At 36.7% G+C, this 21,694-nt stretch overlaps 1 protein-coding gene across 1 annotated transcript in view; it reads right to left on the bottom strand.

The window, feature by feature from the left end:
• Window positions 1-20,900, bottom strand: part of LOC131079761 (probable sphingolipid transporter spinster homolog 2) — a 262,535-nt gene extending 241,635 nt beyond the window's left edge. Inside the window, exon 1 of the mRNA XM_058017801.2 lies at window positions 20,533-20,900. Coding sequence (XP_057873784.1) covers window positions 20,533-20,615 — 83 coding nt within the window. The 5' untranslated portion in view covers window positions 20,616-20,900. The remainder of the gene's footprint in view (window positions 1-20,532) is intronic.
• Window positions 20,901-21,694: the final 794 nt, after the last annotated feature.

Genomic DNA, 21,694 nt, shown 5'->3' with positions numbered 1-21,694 from the left:
AAAAATCCTATTAGCCATCTAAATGCAAATGACAAATATTTATATTGTTTACAAAGCAATTGCATAAAAATAAAAATAGAAACAATTGCTACTTCTACCCTGCATAGGTTGATTGCATGAACACCAGATTTAAAAATTTATTAACTTTCATTTTCAATATTGTTTTGTTTTAGGTGTCCAAACCTTTGGTTAGGATTCTAAGAATGGTAGCTAGGAAGAAAAAAGCCATGGGTTATCTATAAAACAAAATTTACCAACATATTCATATCATTACCTATTTCTTGAACCCAATGATTTTTTCTCTGATTCATTCAAGGATGAGGAGGAGGTTATATACGACCTCAACAAATGTATAGCGAGAATGATCCTTGTTGAAAATCATAAAAACATAATTCTAAACAGGTTGCAGATTTACAATGACAAATGGGAGGTTGTTTTCTTCACTGACATGCATTCACAGGAGAATGACTCAACAGCTAGATTAAAAAAAAGTCAACTATGTTAGATTTAGTTTAAAGCTTTCTAAGTTACTTAAAAAGTTATATATTTTGTCCTCGCAAATTTGTAGTGAGAAGATTATGGTGAAAAAACACTAAATCCTCAAACCCTTACCATCTACATTTCGTCTCAACTCTGTAGTGTGTGAGCATAATTGCAAGTTGTAACATATCTGAAGCCATTCACACAAAGAAGCACAACAAATTGACTCAATAATGTCTGAATGACCTTGTTTTTGTACAATACTGTTACACCCGAAACATGTGTGCCTCCTTCTGTTGCTCATTTTGTATTTTGAATTTGATAGTTAAATATACTTGCCAATGATGTTCTTTTGTATTGCCACAAGGTGTATGGATCATGTATTTTGGATTTATGTGTATGTGTGTGGATTTGTATATGTTCAAGCTCATGTTGAGTTTTAGTACTACTATCATACTAATTGGTGATGTTCTTGTGAATTGTCATTGAGATATATGAATTATATGCCTAGATTTACATACTTGTTTGGGCTTGTTTATGCTTGGACTCAATAGTATTTTAGCTTCAATATTTTCATTTCAATCTGTGATTTTTCTCATGCCTATTGAGTATAGCATTGTGATGAGTTGCTTAGTATTTGTGTATTTGAATCATGCTAATGTAATGATTTTCAGTAAGATGAAAATTTTGACATTATTTCATTGGAGGATGTCTGTGTATACTGTGCTTTGGTTATTTAAATTTTGTATTGAACAAGTATGCCCGAATTCCTTCAATGTGCAAGTGTGGGTTTCCCTAATGGTGATTAATCAGAGGCAAAAGGCTCGGGTAACAATCTTACATGTTATTTTTCATCTTGCTTGAGTTCAAGCTACAAGATGTGCCTTGCGTGACTCTATGAGCCTATATCTGAATTGATAAATTATAGATTCTTGAGTCGTGTGAAAACCCATAAAATGTGCTTGCATGTTTTCTATCAGTTGTATGAATCCTATGATTAAATTTATTTTATTAAATTTTGTATTTTGTTGGGTATTGATGAAAAGAAGGTAATGCTAGTAATGAATTGAATTATGCTAATGTGTGTATATTGCTCGAGTTAAGTGAAACTTATATCATATAGAGATTTATTTTATAACTTGGAAATTGTGCGAGCAATTGTATATGGCTATGCTTTATCAGCATTGTGTAATTGCAAAAAGAAATTAAAATAGGCTCATGTAGTTATTTGAAATGCAAAGAAAAAGTCATGTTTAATCAAATATTATTGGTTTGGGGGTTTTGGAAAAAGAATGTTTTGCATAAAAGAAAAGAAAAAGGTCCATTTTGGGCATTAAACTTTTGGGGACTACATATTTGGGTATGGGAATTTGAGCTGCAATATTATTCCCCCCATCTTTTTTGTCTTGGTGCTGCTCTTACTTGCTGAGCATTAGGGGATTTCTGGTTGCTGGTTTTATTGCTTGGATTGTATGTGGTGAAAGCAAGAAACGCAGCATGGTAGGCATTCAATTTTTGGACTGCCTGATTGCTCTTTCCTCTTTTTCCCCTTTTGTTGTGCATTGGGATTGGATCTGCTGATTTGTGTGTTGGCTTGGCCATGAGCATGGTGATTGCTTACTTGTGTTTGGAGTGAATTTATTCCAACATACCTCTTCCTTCATTTTGTTATGCGTATGGTGGGAGGTAATAATTTTGTCTTCCTCTCTTTATTTCAATTTCCTTGTGCTATTGGCATGCCCACCTTAAGTGGATGTATTGGATTTCACTGTAGTAGGGAAGGATTGTGTGTGTGACTTGTTGAATTGAGCATCAATTCAACAATTCCCATTTATTTATTTATAATTCTTGCAAAATATGCTGAAACTATCTCGAAATTTTCCTAAAATATTTATGTGATTGCAAAAGAGTATTTTCCATGCCCTTGGATAGGGTATTCTTGAATATTTTAGTTTTGATGTTTGAAAATTTGGATATTTTTACGTTGGAATCTTGAAAGGTTTGGAAAATGCTTTGTATGTGCTAAAAAATGAAAATGAAAAATTTTCATTTGTGTATGCATTGTATTTTGTGGGAATGGTACCTTTTTATGGAAATAAGACTTATGTGTGGCTCAAATGCAGACCTCATTTTCTATGTCAAGCCTTTATGCACATTTGACTATGCTACCATTGGATGTGCAGGTTGTCAACTACAATGGAGTAGACTCGCGGCCATCCGTTGTATGTTAAGCACGGTTTATATTAGATTAATATTAGCATTTCTTAATCATTAATGGTCAGTAATGTATTTTAGGCATAATCTTAGTTAAATTAGATTCTTTCTATTTTGTTCTCAGTAAACGATTGTTTCTTTAGGAAACATCGTATTTGTGATTGCTTAATATACATACAATTCTTTTAATAAAATCAAGCAATTACCATCATTTCATGGTATCAAAGCAGGATTAAATTTTTTTTCTTGAATTTTTAGTGAAAAATTTTAAAAGTTTTCCTGAGTTCGAAATATTATCTCTCGCGTTCGCGTCTGTTCATGAAGCTTTTTGGTGGAATATAATTCGCGATTTTATATTGCAGGAGACTAAATGCGTGTGAAGGATTCTAATGCCTATGTTTTTTCGAAGGTTGTCGAAGGTTTTTTTTCCCCCGTGTGTTGTGTCTTCCTCCCATTTTTTTGTGACCCACACGTTTCTATTCAAACCTGTGACGGCTCTGTTTGTTTGCGACGGGATTTTTTTTCTAGCAACCACAATTTGGATTTCGTTTTTTTTCCTACGCAATTTTCGTCTTTTCTCTAACCCGCACGACGTATGTTCACTTAAAGTTTCTAGAGCTTTGCAACAAACTTCTGCAGTAAGATCGTTGGAAACAGCTGTTCAGGTAAGGGTGCTAGTTCGTCCTCCACAGAACAGACTTTTTCAGCTAAATCCTTTGCTAAGGATAAAGTGAAAAGACAGTCCTCTCAGCAAAAAGGCTCAAGTCAATCCTAGGACAGCTCCAAGAAAAAGAACATTCAATGTAATTATTGCCACAAGTATGGTCACATGAAGAAAGACTGTAGGCAACGCTTGGCTTCTAAACAAAAGAAACAAGAAGGGTCTCAACCAAAAGCTAATGTTGCAGAGCACACTAAGCAAAAGGAATCTACCTATTACGCCTTTATGGCTAAAAGACCTGCAGATCATCTTAAGTCCTCTACCTGGTACATTGATTCAGGTGCTTCTTGACACTTCACTCATTGAAAGCATTGGTCCATAGATTACATGCCTTTCACCGATTCAATGATTTTTGGAGGGGAAGAGTATACTGTTGTCGGCAAGGGCAACATGTAGATTCAATCTGGTGGGAGGAATTTAATTTTCCTCAATGTATACTATGTTCCCGGAATGGAATTCAACCTTCTCTCTGTCAGTCAGATTATGAGACACTCTCTGGTGCTGGATGTGGTATTTAGTTCACATAAATGTAGTATTGTTGATCAGGAGACTTGCACTACAGTTGTTGAGGGTATTGAGGATCATGGCCTTTGTAGACTTGTTGACACTGGTGATTCTCAAGAGCATGCCATGGCAGCCAAAAGTTCTTCCATCAGCGATATGGGCATCTGAATATACACTATCTTTCTTAGCTAGTTCAAGAGGATTTGGTTGTTGGTCTACCTAAGATTCAAACTCGGAATCATGGAGTTTGTGGAGCTTGTCAGGCTAGAAAGTAGCATTGGACTCCATTTACAGATGAAGATTCTTGGGGAGCTTCTAAGGTATTGCAATTGGCTCGTGTAGACATTTGTGGTCCGGTGAACACTCCTTCAATTACTAGGTCCAAGTATTTCTTGTTATTTGTTGATGGATTTAGTCGCAAAATGTGGGTGTATTTTCTTAAACAAAAATCAGAGGTGTTTGGTATGCTTCATAAGTTTAAGGCCTTGGTAGAAAAAGAGTCTGGTCAACAAATTATAACTCTTAGGTCAGACAATGGGGGGGAATTTTGTTCTTCTGATTTCTCCAACTTCTGTGCACATCATGGCATCAAGCGTCAACTTACTACACCTTACACCCCTCAGCAGAACAACGTTGTTGAGCAAAGAAACCGCACAACAACTGAGATGGCTCAGTCTATGTTGGGACATAGAAGTGTTCCAAAGAAAATTTGGGCAGGAGCAATCTACACTGTTGTCTACTTCTAAACTAGTCTCCCACACAGGTCATGAAGAAAAAGACTCCAGAGGAAGCTTGGTCTGGCAGGAAGCCCTAAATCAATCACATGAAAGTCAGAAACGAAGCACACAAAGCTAGATTCTAAGAGTCAGAAACTCATGTGAACCTGGCACAATGATAATCACAAAGCTTACCAACTGATTGATGTAGACACTGATCGTCTCATATTCAATTGGGATGTTGTTTTTGATAAAGAACAAGGGCCTTCTCAACTCTCTTCTCCTGTTTTGAGACCTGGGGATCAGCCTTTGAAGGCTAAGGATTTGGGTGTTCGTCTTCCTTAGGTCCACCTGATGGGAGGGATTCAGCAAACTCTGACTCTGAAGTTATGGAGTCTCCCTAGCATGTTGCACCACCCGACTTTCCTCAAGAGAATCTTAAACAACATCCTGATGACTTTCTTATTGATATTCCTGGTGATGTTGATCCACCTGATTTAGATGTTGGTACTTCTACTCTCCGGCCTAAGTGGTGGGCCAAGACTATTGGTGATCTTCATGATGATGAGCTCATTGAGGGAAGATCGTCTAGAAATAAGAACAAACAACAACATATAATTATTTTTGCTCTCATGGCCAACATTCACAGTGTTTATGAGCCTCAAACATATTCAGAGGCTAAAGGTATACCTGAGTGGCAACAGGCTATGGAAGCTAAACACCATAATCTTCTGAAGAACAATGATCTTCCACCTAGGAAGAAGCCCATTGGCTGCAAATGGGTGTATAAAGTTAAGTATAAGGCTGATGGAACCCTTGATAATTACAAGGCTTGACTAGTTGCTAGAGGGTTCTCACAGAAAGAAGGCATTGACTATGAGGAGACTGTTGCTCCTACAACCAAAATAGGTACAATTCAGCTTGTCCTTGCCATGTCAACCCAATTTGGATGGAAAGTCCATCAAATGGACGTCACGAGTGCATTCCTCAATGGTGAATTGCAGGAAGAAGTCTATAAGACGTAGCCTCTTGGTTTCAAGGTTGCCAGTAAAGAACACCAGGTATGCAAACTGGTGAAAGCATTCTACGGCCTGAAATACGCTCCTCGAACTTGGTACATAAAGATTGATAAGTACCTCAATGATCAAGGCTTTCAGAGGAGTCCTTTTGATTCCAATATGTATGTCAAAACTATTGGTGGTGATATTCTTTTGCTTGTCATCTATGTTGATGATCTAATTATCACTGGTAATTCGGCATTTTTGATCAAGCAGATTAAGCTGAATTTGTGCCAATCCTTTGACATGACAAACATGGGACTTATGCATTACTACTTGGGTGTTGAGGTTTGGCAGACAGATGGCAGTATCTTTATCTCTTAATCGAAGTATGTCAGGAGTCTACTTGATAAGTTTCAAATGCAAGATTACAACTTGCCTCTACACCTATGGAGAAAGGGCTGAAGTTGTCAGCCAAATCAGATTCACCTGTGGTGGATGAATCCATGTTCAAGCAACTAGTGGGCAGTCTCATCTATCTCACCGCCACTAGACCTAACCTAAGTTATGTTGTGAACTACCTCTCTCCTTTCATGACAGCCCCTACCTCTAAACATTGGGTTGCAGCAAAGCGTGTGTTGAGATATGTGAAGGGCACTTCTGACTTTGGCATTCTGTATGGCAGAAGCAAAGATCCTAGACTCGTTGATTTCACAAACTCAGATTGGGCAGGCTTTGTTGATGACAAGAAGTCTACATCTAGGTATGTCTTCAATCTGGAAACAAGTGCAGTCACATGGACCAGCAAAAAGCAGCAAGCGGCAACTCTTTCCTTGACCGAAGAAGAATATTGGGGAACTATTAAAGCAGCTTGTGAGGCAGTTTTGCTAAGGATGCTTTTTGACATGCAAATGTCTCAAGTGCAGTCACATGGAAACAAGTGCAGTCACATGGACCAGCAAAAAGCAGCAAGCAGCAACTCTTTCCTCGACCGAAGAAGAATATTGGGGAACTATTAAAGCAGCTTGTGAGGCAGTTTTGCTAAGGATGCTTTTTGACATGCAAATGTCTCAAGCAGGTCCTACACCCCTCTTCTGTGACCATCAAGGGGTGCTCAAACTTGCCAAAAATCTAGTCTTCTATGAAAGAACCAAGCATGTTGAACTTCATTGTCATTTCATCAAACAGCTTGTTGAAGACGGATAAGTTCAGTTGCAGTATGTTCCAATTGAGGATCAAACCGCAGACATCCTCACCAAGTCTCTGAACCCGAACAAGTTTGTAAAATTTAGGGGGCAACTTGGTGTAGTTGACAGATTGACCATTAAGGGAGGGTATTAGATTAATATTAGCATTTCTTAATCATTAATGATCAATAATGTATTTTAGGCGTAATCTTAGTTAGATTATTCTTTCTAATTTTGTTCTCAATAAATGATTGTTTCTTTAGAAAACATCGTATTTGTAATTGCCTATATGTACATTTGATTCTTTTAATAAAATCATGCAATTACCATCATTTTAATTTAGATAAGGAGAGGTTAAGACAATAAAAAATTAAAATGAATGGGGATCACACATTTACACTTTAATTAAAGAGAGCTATGAGACACTTTTATATGCCCGTGAGGATAAGTGGAAAGGACTCTAAAATAGAGAATCGTGTGTTTCCAAGACCATGGATTTTGAGATGGACTTGCATTTCAATACCAGTGTTGTTGAGGACCTCCATGGGAAGGGGACATGCTTGTCAACTCCCACATGGTTGAAATCCATATTGACACTCCATGTGATGTCCCCGATTAAGAGAGCTTGGCCCTTTTGTTTGCTAGTGTTTGCTTTTTCCTAATAATTAAATTAAGTAATAAATAAATTTAAAAAATTATCAATAAATGTAATTATTAAATAATTTTATTGAATCAGTTCCATAGGTCGACTTCCTTGTGTATGGCGGTTATTCTTTGAGGCCAACATCAGATTGAACAAGTTTTTAGAGGAGGTATTGTTCATGGAATGGTATCACTGATTTCAGAATCCAACATATTTATCTGCTTTCTAAGATGAAACCCTTAGAAGCACTTCTGGACAGGACGACACCCCCACTCACTTCTCATTCGCTGCGTGCACATTCAAACACCAATCTTGTTCATTCTCTGTGCAGAACCGAGGCAAAGCATAAGAAGGAAGCCATGAGACTGTGATGAGATTCGCAGAACCAGCACCATTAGCTGAAGCAGAAATCGTGGGGAAAACCCATCCCATCATCCTTGTCTCATGCAACAGAAACTGTGTGGTGTTCACTTCAGGCATTTCTATCACAGCCTTCACCCATATCTACTTGGTATGCTTGCACCTCTAAACACAAGCTTTCTCTCGGCCATCGCTAGCAGGCAGAGACACAGGCTTGGAGTTAGGAAAAGCAGTTTGAGTCTGATACATATTTCTTATATAAATTTCTGAGTTTGGTTTTGTATACTCTACTACTTGCAAGCAATAAGATATGCCATTTTTAAGTCTGTGTATGTGAGCCAAATTTATGTGTAGCACGTGACTGATTATGGTACTTTTCAGCAATAGGTTTCGGAGTCTTATACTAATCTAAGTTTGCAAAAATATGTTTTCTTGTACCTGAGAATATTGTATAAGTATGTTTACTGTTATGTTTTATTAGCTGGTATATTTAAGTGGTATCAGAGCCACCTTTCTGCCAGCCTGTGATTGATGAGTGACAAGGATCAAAGATACAAGCAAAGGGAACAGAATAAGGCAATTGGTGATAGGGAAGAGGCAAATCCCCAAGAAAACATTAGGGAGATCAGAGAGATCCATGCCAGCGTGAGGGATAGCATGAGGGAGATGGTTCAACTTTCAAGAGAAATGAGCCAGCAACTAAGTGTTGACAGGCCCATTCAAAATGGTGCAGAAGACAGCAGTTCTAGTAGAGAAAAAGCTTCAGCTAGTGGTAAGAGAGCTTCAGTTAATACAATAACCTTCAAGGCTACATTTCTGGACAAAGAAGCAGCAATAGGTATTGGGGAAGAACAATCTGATTCGGAGGAAAATGTGACAAGATTTCATGATGCTTACTATGCCATACGCAGCAATTTGCCCTTTAGGAACTAATAGTCTTCTTTATAGAAAGCCTAGTTGAAGCCCTTAAAGGTTTAGTAAGGGCATTTGATCCGAGTCATTGCAAGAAGCCATAAAAAGAGCCCTGAATTTTGAAGATTCAATGACTACAGACAGATTGAAGCAAGCATATCCTATGCTAATAAAGAAATCTTTTCAGAAGAGCACGCCACCCTAAAGAATTTCCTCCTAAATCAAACCAAGGAGAGGTGTCTAAGAACGACTTGAGAAGGAAAAAGTTATGCTTCACATGCAGAGAACCATGGCAACCAGGACATAGGTGTTTGGGAAAAGGACAAATACACTGTATAGAGGTAGTCTTTGATGAGGATACAAAAGATGCAAGAAGATGCAACATGGGAAGGAGTGGCAATCAAGCATCCAAATCTGAAGTTGCTAGAGGACAAGCAACATTTGGGACAGGTGGATTGTGATGTCCCTAATTAAGAAAGGTCGGCCCTTTTGTTTGCTAGTGTGTGTTTTTTCTAATAATTAAATAAAGTATTAAATTAAATAATAAAATTATTAATAAATGTAATTATTAAATGATTTTATTGAATTGGTCCCATAGGTCAACTTCCTTGTGTATGGAGTGTTGTTTATTTTTAACTTAGGGAGTAAAATAATATTGTAACGGAATCTGAGAATCCGAATAGGGCTGGGCCCTTCTCTCCATCAACACGCCAAACACATAAACTTAACATGTGCACACTCCTATAGGGCCGACCCTATATCAGCAACATGAAGCGTGGGAAAAGAAAATAATAAAAAGAAAGAGGTTGGCGCCAAAACTAATATTGGGCTGACCCAATATTAGTTCCCCTTCCACATATAAATAAGGATTCATTTGTATGCTTTTATTATTCATTTTTATATCAACACATATGTGAACTACCTCGGCAATTTTGGTGCAAAATCTGATTGAAGGTGAAATACATCTGCTGCTAGTAGGTGAAGTATACTTGCTGCTGAGAGAATTAACTTCAGTAACTAGGGCAAGTTTACCATACAAGTATAATGCAAAATATCTCTACTCGTAAGAGGGTGAGAGATTATCCTTCTAAAGATGCGAACTGTGTGTGCACTTGGAGCTTCCCAAGTGTGAAGAAGTGCAGACCTTAGTACAAAGGATGGCGTGCAAATTAGTATACAGAGAGTGCAGATGCAAGTATGTAGGGCAGATTGGTGCACACCTTGGTGCGGACTGGTCAGTACACAGACGGTGCAGTGCAGATGCAAGTATGAAAGGAAGATCTAGGGCTGTTTGTGTACTGACCTAGACATCTGGATCTTGCTGTTGTTCATCCTTATCAGCCTAACAGATAAGTGTGTAATCTGCCTATTTGTGAATAATTCATAATTAGATCCGAGGATCTATTCTGGCTGGGTTTTTTCTCCTAGGAGGTTTTCCCAAGGTAATGGTGTTTTGTCTTATGGTTGTTCATTTTGTCTAATTATTGTTTATTACTAATCTGTAACTACTTAACTAACTGCAAACAATCTAAAAGTAGATATTAATTTCTGAATTCTGAACTTACTGTTAATCTGAAAGTGGAAAAATTCAACATGGTATCAGAGCCAGGTTGTACTAACCGTAATCAGATCTAGCATCCTGTAGCCTAGATTTTGCTCTTTCTTGTTATCGTAAAATTGATGACAGGTTCCAGGATCGACGAGAGATTGAAAAGGTTTGTGATCAAAGGTTTAGCATGGTCACATCTTGGTCCTGTATGGTTGAAGATCTGACTCTTCAACGTCATTCAAGCTAACTATTTTTTGAGTCATTGCATTCTTGATTGCAAGATATATTATACTCAGCTTATCCAAAAGATTGAAGTATTATCGTTTGGCTGACCTAGTTCTAGGTCGTATTGATTTTATGATTTTAATTGCCTTAGTTGGTAGACTTATCTAATATAGAACATTATTTAGATATCATCATGATCTTTGATTTGCATACTCTTTTTGTTAGAACTTAGAAGGTATTCTGTTGAGTGTTGCAAGGTATTATAGATCGATTCTTCGTTAATGTTTTGATTGGAATCAGGAATGTCTTGGACTCATCATCCACAGTTGTCATCTATATGACTATGATCTAAATAGTAGTTATGTTCTCTGCATATGTAATTTAGATATTGTTATTATGTTAAATAATATGGACTAGGTTCTATTATTGACTTTTGATCTAAAAGTTCCAAGTATTCTTGTGATGAATACTTATATGCATTCTAAGTGAGTAGCTATGCTTGGTTGAGTTATGTTTTTTTTAATGATCTTCATTCATGACAGTTTTTTGTTGACTTGGAATCTACTTGACATGAACGACTTATGGAGATGTGTACAGTCATGAGGAGCTAATGATTGTTTGCCTTGGCATCATTGATATAAGTATACCGACTGAAGTGTAGGAATTTTATGTTCTATTAATTATGGAGATGAACTCTAAAATGAACAGATCGAGATCACTTTGACTTAATATTTTGGCCTATGTGTAAATAGGTGTTTTTGATAGAAAAGTTTAGTTGAAAGATGATCTGCAATCATGTTCGTAGTATGCAAGGGTTAATGCTAGTCGAAGAAACTTATTTCTCCTGTCTATTACACAACTTTGTAGTTTGTATAATATAGATCTTCTTCATGTGCTTTTTGATGTGTAGGATTCTTCTACTATCATAAACTACCTTGAGATCTGTTTTGTTTTGATCAAGTATAAATTGTGCTTGGTGGTTAACAAAGAGTATAACTAATGAGTATTTTATTAATATCATTTTGCAAAATGATGTTGTTGTTAGATCAATTTTATCAATGCTCATTTGTTTTGATTTGCTTCTAATTACTTTCCTCTGGACTGAACTACAAATAGATGAACTAATGGATATTATGGCTGCATTCAGTCTTTGGTCTTTTCTATGTTCTTTCTTCTGATTTGAGTGAACTACTACTTTCGTTTATTGTTACACCAATGTTATAAGTTGTTCTAGTAATCATGTGTTTCAGAACATAGCTTTGAGATGTTCTCAACCTTCAAATCTGACCATTGATGTGAAGAATGAGATATACTATAAATGTTTTATGAAGAAGTTATGTGCGGCTCCTTGTTGTTTTAGAGGTGTATTAAAGATCCCTTTTGCTCTTGATGTTTTAGTGCAAACCTCTTTTTTGTTTGGTTTTGTAATACCAAAGATAATGATCAACTATGGACCTTAATGGAATCTTGAGTTCTGATAATTGTAGATTCATCACTTCTCCTGTAAGAGGTTGATGGGGCACAGTTGAATGATTTGTGAGGTTTGAGTATTCTTTATTGTGCTTACTCCGTCCTCTGTTCCAAGAGATTGAATTTATATCTTGTCTTACTAACATTGCATAATGTTGCTATACATTGGCTGAAACTATTATCTACAAATCTGTGATTCTATTTGTGGTTCCTCTTTGAAAGATTTCGCAATTGATCTCTTAGGATTTTCGTTTTCTATTGATGACATTTGATTGTCAATCTTGTTGTGTAATCTCTTGATGGAAGTTATCCTCATCTTATCTCAATAATTGTGCTATGGGTCCACCTTATTGATTGAAAGATAGATGGACAGGATCTTTGAGATTGACATAAAAGATTAATTGTGCAGAAGTTAAGAGGGAGCGCCTCCTTCTGAGTTTGGTATACTCTAACTTATGTTGGTTGATTACCTTTTGATTATGAGTATTAGCATGGAATTTTTCTTGGGTCAAGCATTTTTAATTTCATTATGATTGAACTGACTTGATGCTTAAGTGTATGATTTCCTATCCTTGAGTATAGGAAATTGATTGGATCTTTCAGTGGCTTGGAGTGCTTCTGAAACAGGGCATACTAATTCTTCAAGGGAAATTATTGGGATTGGCATACACTCGAAGGAAGTTCGAGTTCTTTGGAAGCTGTGATTGGACACAGCTATTGCTGAGAGGGAGTTCCAGCTACTTTGGTATATCTTGAGTATGTATTTGTTCTTCACCCTTGCAGGCAATGCAAGGTGAAGATTGTACTTTGGATTTTATCATAAAAAAAAATAAAAAAACTTTGTCCTCGTTGAGAGGGAGTTTCAGATTCTTCAACTACCCTCTGCGAGCAATGCAAGGTGGAGTCACCCTCTGCGAGCAATGCAAGGTGGAGTCACCCTCTGCGGGCAATGCAAGGTGATAGTGGTTCTTTTGAGATGGTTGATCTCTTCCACCCTCTGCGGGCAAGGTGGATCCACTCTATGCTTGTGTGCTAGATGGAATCTCATCCTATGCTTGTCTGCTGGATGAAAGAGGTTCTAGATCCACTCTATGCTTGTGTGCTAGATGGAATCTCATCCTATGCTTGTCTGCTGGATGAAAGAGGTTCTAGATCCATTCTTTGCTTGTGTGCAAGATGAACGACTATGGTTTATGTAACTTCATTCTATGCTTGTGTGCAAGATGAAAGATTATGATATTCTGATATTACATTCTACTCTGAGAGAAGATTGAAATGGAAGTTCTCCTTCATCCTTAACAGACAATGAATGGTGGGTATGCATAATGGATATCATGGAAAGACCCCATGATGTATGAACATACTTGTGTATGTATTCATGGATTATAGGTGTGCATGTTAAAAGTTGGATTCATTCTCTAAAGGCAAGGCAAGATGAACATTATAAAAGGGATCCATGATGAGCTATCATTATTGTGATTTGGTTACTACCTATTATTTGTTATTAATGGCTACTTGTTGTAATCCTCTCTAAGAGGGAGTGTTGTAATTGTTGACTAAAGCTCGGATTACAGATTACTCAATGAATGTATTATTTTTGTGAATAATTCATAATCAGATCCGAGGATCTATTCTGGCTGGGTTTTTCCTCCTAGGAGGTTTTCCCAGGGTAATGGTGTTTTGTCTTATGTTTGTTCATTTTGCCTACTTATTGTTTATTACTAATCTGTAACTACTTAACTAACTGCAAACAATCTGAAAGTAGATATTAATTTCTGAATTCTTAACTTACTGTTAATCTGAAAGTGGAAAAATTCAACATGGAGGTTATTCTTTGAGGCCAACATAGGATTGAACAAGTGTTTAAAGGAGCTATTCTTAATGGAATAGTATCGCTGATTTTGGAGTCTAACGTATTTCTTTGCTTTCTAAGACGAAACCCTTAGAAGCGCTTCTAGACAGGATGACACCCCTATTCACTTCTCATTTGTTCACATTCAAACACTTCACTTCTCATTTGTTCACATTAAAACACCAATCCTGTTCATTCTCTATGAAGAATCGAAGCAAAGCATAAGAAGGAAGCCGTGAGTCTGTAACGGGATTTGTAGAACCGGCACCAATAGCTGAAGCAGAAATTGCATGGGAAAACCCATCCCGTCGTCCTTGTCTCATGCCATAGAAATTGTGTGGTGTTCACTTCGGGCAGGAAAGTTTCTATCACAGCCTTCACCCATATCTACTTGGTATGCTTGTACCTCTAAACACAAGCTTCCTATCAGCCATCACTAGCAAGCAGAGACACGGGCTTGGAGTTGGAAAAAGCAGTATAAATCTGATACATATTTCTTATATAAATTTATGGGTTTGGTTTTGTATATACTACTTGCAAGCCATAAAATCTGCCATTTAAAAGTCTGTGTATGTGAGCTAAATTTATGTGTATCAAGTAACTGATTATGGTACTTCGGAGCGTTAAGTTTTAGAGTCTTACATTAATCTGAAGATTGATCTGAATTTGCAAAAATATGTTTTCTTATACCTGAGAATATTGTAGAAGTCTGTTTACTGTTAAGTTCTATTAGCTGGTATATTTCACTCCATCGCTACTACCTATGACAACCCTCTTTCATTTTGTACCTTGGATTGCATATTCAATGGGTGCCTGTGATTTCTTGACATATGACTGATTGGTTTGTTTCTCAATCTTGTGTGGGGTTGTATCTTGTATGATGTCTTCACGTTTCATGTGTATACATTGATGGTGTTGATTATACTGTAATGCCCCCTTTTGGGATTGCCCTGAATCTTGCCCTTGTAAATATCAAAGTTTGCTAATTTTCACCCTTATTAATTCTGATATTAGATATTGATCCATTGACTTTCTTGTCTTCTTTGATCTTATGGATGGTTCATCCGATTCCCCCTTCTCAATTGAATTAATCTCTTCTTTATATCTTTATTTGTGGGAAGTCACACCTCTTCATAAGAAATGAGTCACCACTCTTCATTGCTGCCTTTGAGAATAATAAATTATTCTTCTTCAAATTGATCTCCCTTAGATGTCCTCCTCAAATGAGACTTTCTCCTTTTTATATCCTCCAATGTGAGGGAGAGGTCACGCGTCTTCATCATGTATGCCCATTTGGGAAGAGACACACCCTTAGCACCCTTTGAAAGAGTGCAACTCTTCGTTATTTCTGCCTTTTGAAAGGAACACAATCTTTCACATTCAGATCTGCACTTCTTATTTAAATCAGATCTGCACTTCTGATTCCCCAAATTATCCCCTCAAAGTGAGGTTCTCTTCTACCTTTTATATCTCAGGTTTGAGGGAGTCACAACTTTTCATTTCATGTCTTTGACCATTCATTAACTTAATTAAAATTTAATTATATTTAATTGTATTCTTTATATTTTAATTTTATTTTTATTATTATCATTTATCATTAAATTGTATTTCAAAGTGGGGACATTACATACACCCTCATGCATGCTTACTTGTGTATGCATCCTTACTAGTGTATGCATCAACTGGATACTGTATATCTCTAATATATACTTGCTTAGAATCTCCATATATATATGATGTGGTATTGTGTGTATGTTCAACCCTCATTTTGGTGCGTGTGTTGTTGGACTACCCAATTGGATGCCTCCTGGTTTAGTGGGGTGGGGCCTGAAGATTTCACATGGTTGGTGGTGTTGAACCACCATTGTGGCCCATAAATTCCTTAGAGCAGCTTGGAGAGCATGGACAACCCCCACATAATTGATACCTGTGATGACACTCCATTGCTAATACCTATGACAACCCTCTCTTCCATTTTGTACCTTGGATTGCATATCCAATGGGTGCCTATAATTTCTCCACATATGATTGATTGGTTTGTTTCCTAATATGTGTCTAGTTGTATCTTGTATGATGTGTTAACATTCCATGTGTATGTTTGATAGCGTTGATTATACCCCCATGCACGCTTACTAGTGTATGCACTGATTGGAGATCCCTCATGTATGCTTGCTTGGAATCTCTATGTATATGATGTGGTATTATGTGTATGTTCATCTCTCATGTTTGGTGTGTGTGTTGTTGGACTACCTAGTCAGATGCCTCCTAGTTCAATGGGATGGGTCTAAGGGATACACATGGTTGGGTGGCGTTGAACCACCATTGCGACTTATGGATTCCTTAGAGCAGCTTCGTAAGCATTGAAGGACTTCTCTATCTTGCAAATATGGTAATTGCCATTTTGTGCTTTTGTGAAAAATGCATAAATCAAGACCTTTGATGTCCTTGAATGTAATTTGTATAACTGTTTATGAACAGCGGTAACTTGTATTGTAATCTGCCCTCATAAGTGATGTAAACATTAACATTCATTGTAATGTTTCCCAGCCTTGAAGTTGGATGTTTATGTCATGCTCCTGTGTAGATAAAACCCTAGTTGCTGCATTTATAAAACCCTAGCTGCAAAAGTACATAATTAAATATGGGCATTTAAAATTAAAATATATTTACTTACAAGAGGGCCAACCCCCATTAGAAATGGGCACCCTATTTTGGAATGCAAATAAAAACAATAAACATGTTGGTGGCCAACCTAGTGATGTTGAGCGCCCAATTTGGAGGGAGATTTTACTAATAAAATAAATAAATGTTTATCTTAGCCTTGGCCGACCTGATTTGAGGAGGGCATATCCATTGGTGAAAGGTTACATTTGGAGGGATATAAATAGAGGTCACTTGGAGTTCATTTAAGGGGGATATTATTACAGCAGACCCGAAATATTATTACAGCAGACTAGAATATATTTAGGGCAGACATAAAACCAGATATAAATCATGCACTACAAAGAACATAAACATATTATTATCACAAACATAAATATATATTGTTGAGCAGATCTGAAAGGTAGAATCTGCAGATTGGAGAAGAACAACTAAATAAGCATCAGTCTCATAAAGAGCAGAACAGTTCGGGATACATCAGTGAATCAGGCATACAGATCAGTCCTGAAACCATTATTTATTGCAGGCTGAAGCATTATTATTATTTATCTGTGGCTCTAAGACAAGATACTAAGTGACCATTCACATATACAAGCAAAATCCAAACCCTATTTGGGAATTCTAAGGCAAATCAAGTAAATTCCCAATAGGGGACATTACAGTTTATAGCTGTTATAATGGTTGTTCTCATGATGGTTTGATGTAGAATATATGGTTAATATGTATGATATGCATATCTCCTAGTAATAATCATGTCATAGTACAGTTGGGAACTAGTTCCTCTTCTAAAAAATATGCGATGCTATGGTGTTTACAAATGTTCTCTTTACTTCAAGTGGTTGTCTCCCTTTTGCATGCCTTATCTGTTCCTAGCTTGAGTGGATCCTTTTGAGCATGAGAATGTGACCTTGAGATTTGTGTAGATTTTGACATTCTTAGAAACCCTTGCTTGGCCAATGCAGAACTCACTTGTGCCCAAACACTTGGCCCTAACCATTATTGTACAGCCTAGAAAATGAGGGAGTTACACCCAAACAATCAAAAAAGTTGAGCTTGTTGTCTTTGATTTGTTCTTATCATGCACAATCGCAAGATGCATTTTGGACCTCAAAGTCCAAATTGCAAGCTTGGTAGAGTTTGGGCCTGACATTGAAATTTGCATAATTGTCAGTAATTGGTTGGACTCTGAAGTCGAAATTGCAGGTCAATACGAGTTCAGACTTGGAGCCTAAAACTGCATGTTGACATTGTCTCTCAAATCCTGAAGTTCAAGTCTCATCACTATAGATGTTCAATGTTCAAACTTTAAGGTGGTGGTCTCCAAACTGCGTAGTTTTAGTCAAACTCCGATGTCTGAATTGTATGGTGCAAAATTGGCCTCCAAAGTCTAAGGCAAGTGCAAGTCAAAGTTTCAAACTCAACCCAAGGTTTTTCATGTGACTCGTAATGCTCATCGAACTTCAAAGTCTAAGATTCAACTTCTGGGATATTGGATTTGCAAATGTTGCTTCTACACTACAAAATGGAGATTTAAATCTTAAGTCTGAAATCCGAAGCACAATTCCCCAAAGTTCAATGTATAGCACAAGGACTGGATTTTGCTTGAGTTACAGGTTGCTGTTTGAAATTTGAAGTCCAAGACAATATGACTCAAACCCCAAGTCCAAGATGGTGTAGGTAGATTTATGAATCCGAAGACATGGAAGATCGCAATCAAACCCCAAAGTCCAAACTCATGCAAATTGGTTCCTAAAGTCCGAACTGGAGGAGATTTGTCCTATTCTTCCAAGATTCCAAAAGAGTGGCTTGGTAAGCAAGTTGCAGTGGTTTCCAAGTTGTCAAGGGAACCTTGACTCTCCACAAGATCTCATTGCTCAAGTCATACTGATTTTTGTCCCTAGTGTAGTACGTCTTCCAGTGTGTCACAATGAGTCGTGCATTAGTGGGTGTGTTATGTGTGTCAACTGTCAATACATTGTGTTGTGACACCTTGTGCACATAGGAGTGAGATGTGGCATGCTTGGTGTTACATTTGTATAAGTAAAAATTTGCTCATTCAGTTTTGTACATTAATGTCTTGGGAAAAACCTTGGGGCATTACAAATATGACCTACGCTTGTGTGCTAAAAAGGTGGAGGGGCAAGAAACACATGAAACAATTGACTCATGCAACATGATCAATATTCAAATTGGATTGCCAAGGATGTTAAGTCCATGTTTTTTGTGGATGAGATTGCTGATTTTGAGTATGAAGCAACAAAATGAGCAACTGATGTAGTCATACGAACATATGCAAAAATGTAGGCTTCATTGGATGATCATGATAGTCTAAGGATGATATTGTTCCTGAACAAGAATCATTACCACCGAGCACAAGGACCCACAAAGCCACTTAGAAGTTTTAGTCTTTGAAGAAATTTGTATAATATTTATATGGATTTGTAATTTATTGTCATGTGACACTACAATGTGCACTAAACTTCTTTTTGATCTATTCATGAAGGGAAAACTACTTATGAGTTCTCAAAATTTAGTTTTATGCATTTTTTTAAGATTATTTTACAAATCTGTGCATTTTCTATATATGTAGAAATTTTGCCAAGTTTTCCTAAGTCGAAGCCAAATTTTGAGACTGGCAAGTTATTCAGATGTATTATTATCTTTATTTCAGATGTATGCATGCATCGCCTCCATTTAACTTTGACTAAAGATCTTTTGAACATCTTAATTCTTAAAATGCATAGGATGTTGTGAAATAATTACAAAATTCAACGTGGTAATGACCATCAAAGGGCATTTCAGTTGCTAGAAAACTATCTTCTCCCTTACAAACATGTACGGGTAAATTTCTTGTTAGAAAAAAGATAAAGAATTTCCCATTTTAATTGGTCTTTCTACTCTTGGTTTTATTAGAGTTAAGGTCCAGACTTCGATTGGACTTTGTTTTTGTCTAGATAGCTTGAGTATACACCAACCACTTGCCTCAAATTCCCTTAGCAAGGAAAATACATAGTTTCAGATACACAAACTTTACAAGTGTCATTTGAGAAAATATAAATTTTACTCCTGCCAAACGCGTATGACTTATCTTCAACATTTAGTATAATTTATAATTATCGTATGAAATTATGCCGGCTGTCTTCCAAATGAACATTGTTACTCCTCTGTTGGTGACCTAGAGACATGATTCACATCCTCACAATGATTTCAACAAAACTTTGCATCTGCATTTCAGTTTTGACCTATGGTGAGACCACACTAACCTGCAAAAGGAAAATTGAAATGCTGGATCCAGTTTGAACTAGAGAATCTTGTGCAGCCAATTCGAGACAGTAATGCTAGTGCTAATGATAGAAAAATTTGCCCCACCTCTTCAATGTTAAGAATCACAAGACAATCTATGAAAAAATGTCTCGGTTCACACAGTTATTTCTAGAAGCTCTTTGGACAGTGAAAACCTCGTGTACATTATACATTCGATTGCTGCTACTTTGCATTAAATTGTGCACTCTGCTGCTTCTTAACTTAACATAAACTTTATCCGGGTTAAACACACTTATCAAAATGTTGATTGTGATTACGAAACCAAATTTTATCAATTATAATTCTTACAATAGGTGAAGATCAGCTGAGCATTGATTTCATCAAAGCAATTCTGCGAGGTTAAGACAATCTAAAAATAACTAAAATTCAACCCGTTTCTTCCCTTGTCACAATTAGCCCATGATTTAATACGAACATTCGATTCTGTAAATAATGTAATAAACATTTCTGAGCATATTCAATGCACTGCCGCCATAGAAATGAGCCTGTGCAGAGTGAGATTAATCTCGCTTAATAAACACATTTATGCGATTACATTACTTATGTCGCCTAAAACCGCTTTCGACATATTTTGTTTGTCGAAAAAAATGTCAGGTTCCACTCCATATTTTAAGTTCAAATCCGCAGTGTTTCATAATTACTCATCGCGCCACAATTTCCGTGGGCGTAGTGATCTGTGTTTGAAAAACAACAGCAGAAGAAGAGAAAAAAAATACCTTTTGGGGGAAAACCATGAAGGATTGAGGCTTTTTTCCCCCGTTGCGTCTGCTTCGCTTGTCATTGCTGATTCAATGTTCATCAGATGTCGATCCGAGGCAAAATACGTTATGCGATTCAATTTTGAATGGTAGATGAGAGTGATAATGCATTTGACTCCCCGTTGAGAACAATAACATATAAGACGTTAAAAACACAATACATTGCGGGACTTTCGGCCAGGTTTTGCGTTACGAAAAGCCAGAGTATTCGCTTGTTAAGTAAGGAACCTGGTTGTTATTATTTCCTCGACTAAGAGGAAGCGGACTTCTTGTTTCATTCTAACTATTTGCGAATCTATAAGGTTTTTTAGGGTATATTGCCAACCAAGGAAAAAAGAAGGGAAGAGAGACTTTAATGATTTTGCAATATTATAAAAGTGTATCGATTAAAAGGGTGGTCGTTCAAAGTACAATTGATGCAGATGAATGAATTAATGATGGGACTTACATTTTTATTATTACATCAGTGACCCCTTATTCTACTTGCTTAATCAAAAGATGATTTATAATTTAAATGTATGCTTACTTATTAATCTGATTGTTCAAAAAAGAATTGAAGTGTTGATATTTATGTAACGTGTTATTTCTATCAAATAAAACCTTTTATGAGATTTATCAAGTAATAATTGAGATGTAGTTGAAAGATAGTGTAAAGCAACAAAGTTTTAATTTGAATTTTTATTACATGTTTACTTTAGAAGTTATAATTTTATGTTTCGAATTTTGATAAAAAAATTAAATATTTTAATGTCTCGTTAAAAATGGTAGACAATGATCTTTGTGTAAATTGTCTTGATGGTTATCTTAAATGGTATTGTATAAGAAGCATTCCATGATATAGGGGAAAGGACCCAGTAGTTGTGCACCCTAACTTCGCGCTTCTCAAAATCCTACTTGAAAATTTCAAATCACTCCAATTTTTTTACAGCAGCTTACTTGGCAAGTCCCCTGCTTATAACTAAGGTTTCATGGCCACATCATCAAATATGATGCCACATCAGCATGCTTTTTGCCAAGGTGTCCAAAACAGCCCCAAAAAAAAGTGAGACCAATAGGAGTGCAAAAAAGACCCCAATAGTTGTGCAGCTGACATGGCATCACCTGATTGGTTACTTTTTAC

The sequence above is a fragment of the Cryptomeria japonica genome, chromosome 6, assembly GCF_030272615.1.
Source record: "Cryptomeria japonica chromosome 6, Sugi_1.0, whole genome shotgun sequence".
NCBI classification, from domain to species: domain Eukaryota; kingdom Viridiplantae; phylum Streptophyta; class Pinopsida; order Cupressales; family Cupressaceae; genus Cryptomeria; species Cryptomeria japonica.
The sequence above is the reverse complement of the archived record's forward strand: the minus strand, read 5'-3'. Positions and strand labels throughout refer to the sequence as shown.